Consider the following 11994-nt stretch of genomic DNA (forward strand, 5'->3'; position numbering starts at 1 on the left):
AAAAAATCGATAAATTGATAATCAACGTCTTCACCGTCGTCGTCGTCGTCGTCACCCTGAATCTCGGATTCATTCTTCACCCAGGTAACGTTGTATCTTTAACACAGAAGTTTGAACATCTTATTAATTACATGAGCAATCAATCGATAATCGATTTGTGACAAAAATCGATAAATCGACAATTTTCAGGTCCGTTGCCCCTCTTTTTTTATCCTTGTTTGTAATTTATTAAAACAATGTATGTATGTAATTGTTTGCCCCTAGGTTTCTTTATTGTATATGTATATGTGTGTGGATAAGTTATTTTCCTTAATTGCAATTGCTGCCTAATTAATTAATTAATCCTAATTAGTTAATTAATCGATAATTGTGCCCCGCCCCGCCGCCCATGGCTTTTATCACGCCAAACACGCACACACACAACACCAAAAGCAAATTGGAAGCAAATTTTGGGGGAAAATAGCCTGAAAATCATAATTTTTGGCTCAAAATTTGAGGATTTCGATCCCAAAATGACCAAATTTTGGACTTTTTTGATTCCGAAAATTGTGAAATCTCGTTTTTTTACCCCTGAAATGTGAAAAAATCAAAAAAAAAAGTCAAATTTGACCCAAAAATGCCAGACTTAAAGCCCAAAATCATGAAATTCAGTTCAAAATTCATAGATTTTCGACCCCAAAATGCTCAATTTGGCTGAAAATGATCCACATTCGACTGAAAATGGCTCAAATTTGACTGAAATTGGTCCAAATTTGGTTGAAAATGGTCCAGTTGAACATTTTCGATACGAAACCATATTTTTGAGCAGAAAATCATAAGAATTGAAAATTTTCGATCTCAAAAATCAGAAATTTAGTCCCAAACGCTCTAAAAATCCTTTTTTTTTGTTTTTAAGCCTTAAGTTTAATTGAAATTCCATTCAAAAATTATATATTTTTTCCCGCCAAAAACGCCCAAATTTGGCCCATTTTTGATCCGAAAAGTCTCAAATTTGGACCTGAATTTGAAGCTTTTTGACCCGAAAAACCCTTAAATTTGACCCAAAAATGCCCAATTTTGCTGAAAATGGTCCAGATTTGACTGAAATTGGCTCAAATTTGGCTGAAAATGGTCCGAATTCGGCTGAAATTGGCTGAAACTGGCTTTTCTCTCTCCCCGGAATTTGCTTCCAGAATCGAATTTTCTTACTGTATCTCTCTCTCTCTTAGATTGCTCAGCTTTTTCGTTTCCCTAATTTTCTGATATTCGCCTGTTTGAAGTGTGTTTCTGTCCTGTTTTTCCTTTCAATCAACCAGCCTCTCACACGTTCTTTGAATTCGATTTTTTCTCTTTCTCTGCGTCTATCTCTCTATCTCTCGTTGTCCATTCTACAGTAGTCCCCTAATCCTTATCTGTTATAGTTATTTTGATAGTTTCATGTCGTCTATCTACAGTAACCCCCTAAAAGTCTATGTTGTGTGTGTGAGTGTGGTTTGGAATTAATCCCCTTTTTTGGAATTTTCTGGTTTTCAGAATGCGGATTTTCTTGATTTTTTTGGGAATTTTTGATGATGATGGAGTAAAAATGACCTAATTTGGCTGAAAATGGTCCGATTTTGGCTGAAATTGGCTCAAAATTGGCTGAAAATGGTCCAGATTTAACTGAAAATGATCCAGATTTGGCTGAAACTGGCTGAAAATAGTCCTAATTTGGCTGAAAATAGTGGTAATTTGACTGAAATTGGTTGAAATTTGACTGAAAATGGTCCTTTTTGGTCCTATTTTTGCAATTTGAGACCCCTTTATCATCATCATCGATCCCAAAAATAAGGATTCGACTTGTCTGAAAATCTGAAACTTATCTTCTGGTGTGTAGTGTGCTTCTCTCTGTGTGTCTCACCACAACTACAGTAGTCTAGTCTACAGTAGTCCCTAGAACAAATCCCCAAGCTTCTGATTTCCAAAAACCATCTATCTGAACCGCTTCTCACAGGAAGAAGAAGATCGTCGTCGCGCTGAAGAGGAGGAGAAACGACGTGCGTTCGAAGCGGCGCGTCTGAAGGCTCTCGAAGACGCCGAACGTCTTCGTCGTGAGCGTGAAGAGGCCGAAGCACGTCGTCGTGCCAAAGACGATGCCGATCGGGCACGTCGGTTGGCAGATGAAGCGGAAAGAGCACGTCGTGCGGCTGAAGAGGCTGAACGACGGCGTCGGGAGGAGGAAGAAAGGAGAAGACGTGAGGAGGAGGAGAGAAGGAGACGTCAGGATGAGGAGGATCGGAGGAGAAGAGAAGAGGAGGAGAGAAGGCGTCGGGAGGAGGAGGAGAGACGAAAGGTACGGTAGTTTTTGTTGATTATTTGGAGTGAAGTGTGATGATTTGCAGTGATTCTCAATTCATTACTAACCCCCCAATCCAACCCAAATCTTAAAACTATCTTTTTTTTTGGTCCACAGATTCCAAAGCGATCAGCGGTACCGTACCCCTCTTTGAGCCCTTATATCTCATTTCCCGTTGAAGATATCAAGGAATTTTCAACTGATTAAATATTCCTTATCATATCAGCAATATTTTATCAGTAGACAGATTTTTGATATCTCTCATAGGAACCGAGATAATTGAGATCAAAGTTGATGGTTTCGAGGCCCTTCTATTAGAGGGAATACGGTAGTTTGCTAGCTCTTTGTCTCATCAGGAACCACGGAAATGAGCCGACTAGATCTTGGGCTCGAAATAAGCGGAAAATCTCAATTTTCCTGAAATTTTGATTTGTTTTTTAAAGCTACAGTAATCCTAAATTAGGACTTCCCACGACATTTAGAGCTTGATAGTGAAAACTACGAGTTTTTGGCTCAATTTTGAAATTTTTCGGATTTTTAGCATTTTTGGAATTTTTGGATTTTTCGAAAATTTCGGATTCTTACAATTTCTGATTTTTCAGAATTTCTGAAAATTTCTGAAAATTTTCGAAATTTTGGATTTTCCGAAAATTTCGGATTCTTGAAATTTTCGATTTTTTAGAAATTTCAAAGTTTTGGATTTTTAGAATTTTTTGGAACTTTTCAAAATTTCGAATTTTTGGAATTTTTCAAATTTTCAGAATTTTCAGAGTTTCAAAATATTCGGTTATTTGGAATTTCCGGATTACTGTAGTACCCAAAAAAATTTGGGGAAAAAAAAAATGAAATTTCACCCAGAAACTTGTAATTTTCAGTTTGTAGCCCCCGAAAATTCGGTTTCCAAACAAAATTGGATTACTGTAGCCATGCAGAAACCGAATATTGAGGAAAATTGAGATTTTGTCATGGAGCCCAAGATCTAGCTGGCTTTTCGAGGTTTTTGATGAGCTCCTCCGCTCATCCCGCTCCCATCTAGGGAATCTGTGGAGCATTTTTGCTAATTTTGACACTTCCCGGACCCTTGGGACCTTTTTAGTGGTGATAGTCTTCTTTGATACAGTGTTAGTTCAGATAGCATGGGTTTTAAACTGGTGATGGTCTCTCCTTATCTAGACCCCCTTAACGTTATTTCTTTCAGAAGCCAGACATCGATCTCAAAATCCAAAAGCCCATCATCAATCTGGAGCCAATTGTCACCTCGACCGGCGATGAATGGGAAATCGTTGATCCGATCGGTGATCGTGCCAAGATCAGTGAAGTCGAGGACGAGATGCAGACGTTCGCCGAGGAGACCATCACCAACACGCAGTTCTACGAGATGGAAGGCAATCTGAACAAGAAGACTGGCGAAGTGCTCACGTTCTTCGAGGCCATCCGACAGGGAAATCTCACCGCCGCTGGAGAGTTCTTCGATGTCCCATCAGCATCCATCATGTCTCTGGAAGAAGCTGCCAAGTATGGATTGGTGGAGAAGGATCTGCCTACAGTACTCAACACTCGTTGGGGAATTTACCATCCGGAGACTGGCGCCCCTATAACGTTGGCTGAAGCTATCCAAATTGGACTCTATGATTCCAATATCCGCCAGTTCAGAGATATTCACACTAGAGAGATTCTATCTCAATCTGAACTGATGTCCAAGAGAATCGCCAATATGGAAACTGTGATGAAGCTGATCAAGGAGAAGATCATGAAACTGCCACCAACATCCCTCGCCAACGCTCTTGACAAGGGAATGCTGAACCCAGCCACTGGAGTCTTCAAGGGAAAACATACCGATATGGAGCTCCAACTCTGGGCGGCCATCTACCATGGATACCTCTCCATCGAAAATCCAGAACACCTCACCACCATCGGAATCTCTCTCACCGACACCATCGAGAATGGATTCGTGAATGCGAACAATGCAGAATTCGAGGATCGCAATTCGAACGACAAATTCAACTTCAGAGAGGCCGTTTCCAAGAAGAACAAGCTCATCAACAATGATATTGTTGAAGTCGTCAACACTTCTGAAAACCGACGTGTGTCCCTTGGAGCCGCCTTGGTCCGAAATGCCATTGGTGTCAAGGATGGAAAGTATACGGATCTGGCCACGCGGCACACGATGTCACTCAAGGAAGCTCACCGTGATGAATTGATTGGAAAGGCGCTGACACTTGAAGAGGCTGCCAGAAAGTCGATTATCGATTCTACTGGACACATTGTGGACAGAGGAATTCAGGGACAACGATATACTCTTCTCGAGGCTATCGTCGCTGGACTCATCGACGCTGAAGTTCGTCATATCGTGGATCCAGAGGAGAACGACGTCATCTCAGTCTCAGAAGCTTTGGAACGAGGACTTCTTCAACCATCTGGAAAGATTGTTTTGGAGAAACAGGAGAGGGAGTTCACAATCGAGGAAGCTGTCCGAGAGGGTCTTCTCACTAAACGTGTCCGTCATACGATCTTCAATGTCCGTGGAATCCTGAACACCGAATCCAACCAGAGTCTCTCGTTCAACGAAGCCGTCGAAGCTGGAGTCATTGTCCCCAACGCGGAGAGAGTTGTCAATCTTCTCACCCAAGAATCCTACCTTCTCACCGACAACCGTGCTGCCAACCTCGTCGATGAGGCGCTCCTTGAGTACCTCACCACTCCAATCGGCATCAAGAACGATCGTGGAGCCTTCGAATCCAGCTTGATCCGTGCTGTCTCTAATGGAATCGTGGATCCACAGAAGGGAGTCTTCTTCAACAAGAACACAAAGCATGAGCTGACTGTCAAGGAGGCTTATGAGCAAGGATTGGTCAACCTCCGTGGAGCACTGAAGGTGTTTGGACTCTTCAACGTTCCACCATCCCTCATCACTCCATCCAAGAAGATCGACCGGAAGAAGAGAATCAGCCGTCCTGGACAAGGAGGACTCGAAGTCGGAGAGCACCAGGTCAAGGTCACCATTGCTGAGGCCATGAAACAAGGACTCATCGATTCGAGAACTCAACGATTCCGTCAAGGAAACATCAATCTCTCATTGGACGAGGCTCTCAGTCAAGGACTCATCGATCCAGCTAGCGAATGGATTGTGCCAGATCGTAGCAAAGGAGTCGGACCAACCATCGAGGAGAAGACTACGGAGACGATGACGGAGACTGGACAACAGCTTGCTCCAAAGTACTATCCAGACAAGAACATCGAGGAGTCGGTGACCACTGTGAAGAGAGTCAGAACTACTGAAACAACTGCTCTCGGAGGACCAGGAGGTGTCTCTGTGTACCGATCAATCACTGGAGGAAAGGGAGCCATCGAGGTGCCATCCACTGGGTACCATATCTATGAAGCTGAAAGAAAGGGATTGATTGATCTGACCAATGGAAAGATCTCAGCTCCGAACGTCGAGAGAGTGCTCAGCTTTGCCGAGGGAATCGAGTTGGGAATCATTGATGCATCCACCATCCAAGTTTCCAACGCTGGAAGAACCATCTCAGTCAAGGAGGCTTTGGAGAAGAAGGTCATGGAATCTGATGGATCAGTTGCCGGAAGAAACATCGAGAAGGCCATCGAATCCAAGATCATCATCATTGATGCCGAACCCCTGGTCCCTTACAACAACCAATCCAAGAATATCATTCAAATCCCACCAGGAAACGGACCAATCATCTCCTTCCGTCAAGTTGGACAACCAATCATTGAAGAATCCACTCAATCCTGGGAGTTCGATAGCCAACAAGGACTTCTAGTGGACAATATGACCGGAGAGAAACTGACTCTCGAGCGAGCCCTAGCCACTGGAAAGCTGGCTCCAGAAGACATCTCGGTTCGTGACGGACTCACTGGCCGCGAGATGACGTTTGAGGAGGCTGAGAAGTGGGGAATCATCGACTCGAAGAACCGCTATTTTGTCGACAAGGCTCAGAACAAGCGAATGAGCTACACGGAAGCTGCCCAGCAACACTACATGTATCCAACTGGAGGAGTTCCAGAGAACGCCCACGACGCTGTTCACACCACTGTCAAGGTGCAGACCCGAACTGCTGTCGCCAAGAAGGAGGCGTTGTCTTCCGGACTTCCGCTCTCTGATAACACTCTTGGAAAGGCTTTGGCTCTGGGATGGTACGACCAATCGGCTGGAACATTCACTCATCCGGACACTCAGAAGAAGATGACACTCAAGGAGGCTATCATCAAGGGACTCTTTGATCCATACGACACTACCATTGTTGATAAGAGATCTGGAAATGAGATGTCTCTCCTTGAAGCGATCCACGAAGGAATTGTTGATGACACTGCTGGAACTGTCAAGGACACTCAAACTGGACAAGTCCACAATCTCTTGGAAGCTGGGAATCTGGGACTTGTGAAGGGAAAGAACTTCGGAGACACTCTAGATTCCAGCTTGTTCTCTGGAAGACTCGACCTTGGCACTGGAACCTACACCCGACCATCTGGAGGTAGCGCCATGCCAATCCACGAGGCCATCAATCGAAACTACGTTGATCAGAGCTCAGTATCAGTTCGGGATCCATCCACCGGCCATCAATACTCTTACCAAGAAGCCGTCGAAAGAAGAATCGTCGATCCAGCAAGTGGATTGATCCATGGAGGAGGCGACTCCACTAGCTTCTCGCAAGCTCTCACCACTGGACACCTAACATCGTCTGGATCCGCCGGAAGACCAGCATCAGGAAATCAACAACGCCTCGTTGAGCAACGCCTTCAACTCACCCCGTTTGCACCAAGCAATGGAGGATCGAGAAGCCGTGATGGACGTCACGAGATGGTTGATCTTGGAGGAGGACAACAAGTTCAAGTCAAAGTCGTTCGTGATGCCGGAGGTGTTGAGAAGGGAGAGTACACGGATCCAAAGTCTGGAATGAAGTTCACAATTCAAATGCATGGAGATCCAGTGGTGACTGAGACCAAGACCAGTGTCAAGTCCACCTCCCAAGTTCATTCGGTCGAGTTGGAGCCACATGCGGAATTCGTCGGAATCGACAGAGTCCGTGACAAGCGTAACAACCGTGTCATGACTTTGGATGAAGCACGTAAGCTTGGAATCGCTAAAGTTGACAAGAAGGGAAAGCAGATGACCAGAACCTACCAAGTATTCCGATCCAACATCCAGAACGCTGTCAACAATGGAGTCAAGGACTCGCACGATGAGAAGCTATCCTTGGAGGATGCTATTCGTGCTGGAATCGTTGATATTCGATCGCTGACCTACCGTCATCCAAAGGATGGAGCCATCGACCTCACCCAAGCTGCCAATCGTGGACTCATCGATGTCACTCTCTCCGAAGTTCTCCCCAAGGGAATCATCCATCCAGGAACTGGAGAGCGAATTGATATCAAGAGAGGAATCGATTTGAGAATCATTGATGCCAGAACCGGCGAGGTTCGTGATCCAAGATCCAACGAGAGAATCACCTGGTTGGATATCCTCAAGCCAGTCTACCAAGCTATCGCCACTGATGGAGTCTTTGATCCAACGAAAGGACACCATGTACCAGTGACATCTGCGCTGAACGATGGTCTGATCAATGCTGGAACTGGAAACTACAAGAATACCATCACTGGAGAAGACGTTCCACTCAACGAGGCTGTTGATAGAGGACTCATTGATAGATCCACCTATGAGACTATCACCAAGCCATTCTTCACTGATTATCGATCGAATAGAAAGTTGAATTTGGTTGAAGCCGTCCGTGAGAGACTCATTGATCCCAAGAACCGAACCATTCAACTCTCCCGTCAATCTATTGTCCCTATCGCCAAGGCTGTTCAAGATGGAAGAATCCCTCTGGAAATTGGAGAGAAGCTCCGAAGAGTCGACAAACTCAATTTCGCCGAAGCCCTTGGAAAGGGACTCATCGACTCCAAACAGAACATCTTCACGGATCCAGACACCGGAAGACAGATGAGCATTGCTCAGGCCATTCAAGAAGGATTCATCGACACTGGAAGTGTTCAAGGAATCGAAGGAAACGATGAGAGCAACCTCTTCAACGTCCTTCAATCGTCTGACTTTGATGAGAACTCTGGAAGAATCTATGATAAAAAATCTAGTCTCCACCTCACCTTCGCCGACGCCGTCCATCGTGGTGTCATTGACGGAGACTCTCTTCTTCATCTTCAAGCATCTGGAGACCTCGTAACCCTTCGCGACGCCCTTCACCAGAATAAGATTGACTCTAACGGGAAATTCGTTGATGGAGGATCCCGTGTGAAGATCAGTGATGCCGTCAAGTCTGGAAGAATCACAGTGATCGCCTCGCCATCAGAAGCCGTTCAAGCGGTGACAGAAGGTGTCAAGCGACGCGACGCCGAGGGATATAAATTCAAGATTACCGAATATGAAGACGCCCAGAATCAGCAAAGACAATCGGTGCCCAAATTCAGAGAGACGGTTACAGTATCCAAGCTGACTCCACAATACCAAGATCCAGGATTGTCGGTGAGAATGCGTCAGAGCACAACGTCGATTGGAGATCGAGCCAGCAAGTTCATCGAGGATCCATCCCAGCTGGCCGAGATTCAACAAGACTTCTTGTCAAGCCTTGAAGCCGCCCAATTCGATACCGAAGCGAGAGTGATTGAGAATCCAAAGACCAACGAGAGAGTATCAGTGAGAGAAGCGGCGGAGACTGGACTTCTAGATGTGCAAACTGGAGAGATCGTGCATCCAGACAACGGAAGGAGGTACTCGATTCCAAGAGCTGTGCACATGAAGCTAGTTGGAGGAGATGCCGCGAAAAGGCTCATGGAGCAGTTGAATGTTCCAGTTGAGGAGATTGGATACGCCACTCAGACCATCACTACGTCCACCCATCGATCGTCGAGCCCAGTGTTTGCCACCGCCACTGCTACAAGTCATCCAGCAGAAGCTTCTGGAACTTCCGGAACCCGAGAATACACCCGAACCATCAATTGGCACGGACAACCATCAGAACTCAGAAATTCCAAAACCGACCCCCTCGCTCCTTATACATCAGTCACGTCGAACGTCACCGAAGCCACTGAAGACGCTCCATCATGGGCCAGACGACAGTAATCCCCGAATAACAGCTAACCACACATGCTTCAATTGTACCTCTATAAATTGCTCTTTTTTCAAAAAACCACTGCCATTTTTTATTAAATTTCGATTAGAATGATTTTTTCGGGGTTTTCGAGGTTTCTTTGGACCATTTTAGCCCAATTTCAGCCCATTTTTGCTCCCTAGAACCTCTGAAAAAACCCGTCTCCCTTGTCATATAATGTTCAGTTTTCCCTCCTCATAATTTTCACTTAAAAATTCATAATTCCCAGTGCCAGATTCGCCCCCCTTTTCTCTTATCAATACACTCCATTTTTCTCGCTTCTTTTTTTTTTTTGAATCATTGCTCATCTTCTTATCAGGAAGCTCCGCCCCCTCTGAAAAATTCAGTTGAAATTCTCGCGCGCCCCAAATTCCATCTTGAGGATTTCCTTCTGGAAATTTCTGCTGGAAAAACGGCGGATTCTATCCTTTTCTATGCCATTTTATCTAGTTTTTTTTGTGTGTATTATCACCCTTATCACCCTTATCACCCCCCGTAAAAAAACGCCCAATTCCTCTGTGATTTTTCTATCCCAATATATCGAAATATTGAAGAAATCCCGATTCTGTCTCTCTTGTATTCAAATAAAAGTGAAAAAAATAGATTAGTGAGGAATTTCAGATTTTCAGAAATACAAAAAAAATGGATTGAAAATGAGTTGGTGGTGCATGTTTTTTTTCAGATTTTCAGGTAAAAAAATGGCTGAAATTGAGAGAAAAATTGACTGCTTTTAAGGATTACTGTAGAATTTTTTTCCTCAAAATGTGCAATTTTAAACCAGAAAACGGTCATTTTTCGAAAAATTAAATCGGTCTGAAAATGACAAAAAATGACTGAAATTCCGTCTGAAAATTTGGCTAAAAATGACTGATTCTAAGGATTACTGTAGAATTTTCTCTGAAAATGGTCAGTATTCGCGGTTGAAAAAGACTGATTTCAAAGATTACTGTAGAAATTTGTGGAAATTTCCGCCCGTTTTTCAGTCCGAAAAATGTCTGAAAATTGGCTGAAATTAGGATAATTATAAGGGTTACTGTAGAATACTGTAGAATTTTTGAACATAAAATTCCAGATTTTTTCCTGAAAATTCCCTTTTTTTCAACCTGAAAATGATCATTTTTTTCGGCACGAAAAAATTGGGTCTGAAAATGGCTGAAACTTGGCTGGGGGCTGGATTACTGTAGAATTTTTGAAATATATTTTCAACCTGAAAATTGTCATTTTTTTCGACACGAAAAAATTGGGTCTGAAATTGATTGATTTTAAAGGTTACTGTAGAACCTTTTCCCTACTGAAAACCGCCTTTTTTAACTCCGAATTTTGAAAAAGACGATCTACAGTAACACGAATCGGAAATTTTGAATTTTTGAATGAGCAATAGTTCAGCAAAACTACAGTAGTTCCAGATAGTCCCAGTAGCATTAGGATGCTAGATATGAGCAATCTAGATGATCCTCCAAGGGTTACTGAAGTTATGATTGGGATTTCTAGGGCAAGTTGGACCAAAAAACCGATCTGGAAACTTCTAGAATCGTCTAGTCGGGGGAAGGATTACTGTAGTCAGAACCTTCTAGAGAACTTCCACAAAAAGTTGCCGAGCCCCTAATCATTGTTAAAGATTACTGTAGTCACTAGAAGATACCATTCTAATCCCTATCAATTCAGGAAAGTGTGACTCAAGTCGTGTCGTTCCGTGAAGCCGAAGTGGCGAATATGATGGGCGATTTGACACGATTCAGACAGGAGATCTTCACGACACACCTCACATTCAATCCGAACACTCAATCAGTCGATGCGGCCAGCAAGAATGTTCAGGTTTGTCTGGAAATCGGCTGCTGAAAATTGTCGGAGACAGCCTAGAGCTCAGTAACGGTAGCTACAGTATCTAGGCCGTTGCTCAGTTAGCTAGAATTCCTGTTTTCAGCTCTTTTTGTTAAAAGAAAAAAGACAATTTGAAATGAGCCAGGAAAGCCTGAAATTTCAAAATTTGATCCCCCAAAAACCCCCATATATTCCAGAAAATGAAGGAGTCCCTTGACACGTGGCGTGATCTTATCAAGGAACGGCTGGACGCCATCGATGAGCTGTGTCGAGACGAAGCGGATTCGATGACACCAGAACAGTATCAGGCACTTCGAGAGATGCGACGACAGTTGGCTGATGAATATGATACGGTTTTGAGGACTGTCGAGGGCATTCATACGAGGTGAGAGCATTGAAAGTTAGAGCTGAGCTACAGTAACCCTAGGAAACAAGAATTCGTTGAAATCGAGGATGACAGTGAGAGTGCCGTTGAGGCTGAGCCTAACTTTGAAATTGAGATTGAGGTTGATAGTGAGTGAGTTAAGGCTTAAAGTGATGATGATAGTGAGGCGGAGGCTGCCTACAGTAATCCTAAAGAAACAGGTAATCCCAAAGGGTCATTGAGGCTGAGGTAGAAGTAGAGGTAGATTGTGAGGCTGAAGCTACAGTAACCCTAGCAAACCAAATTTCGTTGAAATTGAGGTGGAGGGTGAGAGGTGAGGTTGAGAGACAGGTTGAGAGTGAGGTTGAGACTGC

At 43.9% G+C, this 11994-nt stretch overlaps 2 protein-coding genes across 2 annotated transcripts in view; both read left to right on the top strand.

Annotated features, from left to right (window-relative positions):
- Positions 1-2131: 2131 nt before the first annotated feature.
- Positions 2132-9407, top strand: CBG15812 (the record flags this gene model as incomplete). The annotated part of the gene is made up of 2 exons (XM_002640502.1): positions 2132-2311; positions 3513-9407. Coding segments are annotated over 2 exons (6075 nt in total), but the record flags the coding sequence as incomplete, so codon positions are not given.
- A 1454-nt stretch (positions 9408-10861) lies between these two features.
- The window catches only part of CBG15811, a gene marked incomplete at both ends in the record, with an annotated part of 27036 nt that continues 25903 nt past the window's right edge, over positions 10862-11994 (top strand). Inside the window, 4 exons of the mRNA XM_045241453.1 lie at positions 10862-10906; positions 11101-11250; positions 11454-11641; positions 11739-11816. Coding sequence (XP_045095829.1) covers positions 10862-10906; positions 11101-11250; positions 11454-11641; positions 11739-11816 — 461 coding nt within the window. The remainder of the gene's footprint in view (positions 10907-11100; positions 11251-11453; positions 11642-11738; positions 11817-11994) is intronic.

This window comes from Caenorhabditis briggsae (genome assembly GCF_000004555.2).
Source record: "Caenorhabditis briggsae complete genome, chrI, whole genome shotgun sequence".
In the NCBI taxonomy this organism is placed as follows: Eukaryota; Metazoa; Nematoda; class Chromadorea; order Rhabditida; family Rhabditidae; genus Caenorhabditis; species Caenorhabditis briggsae.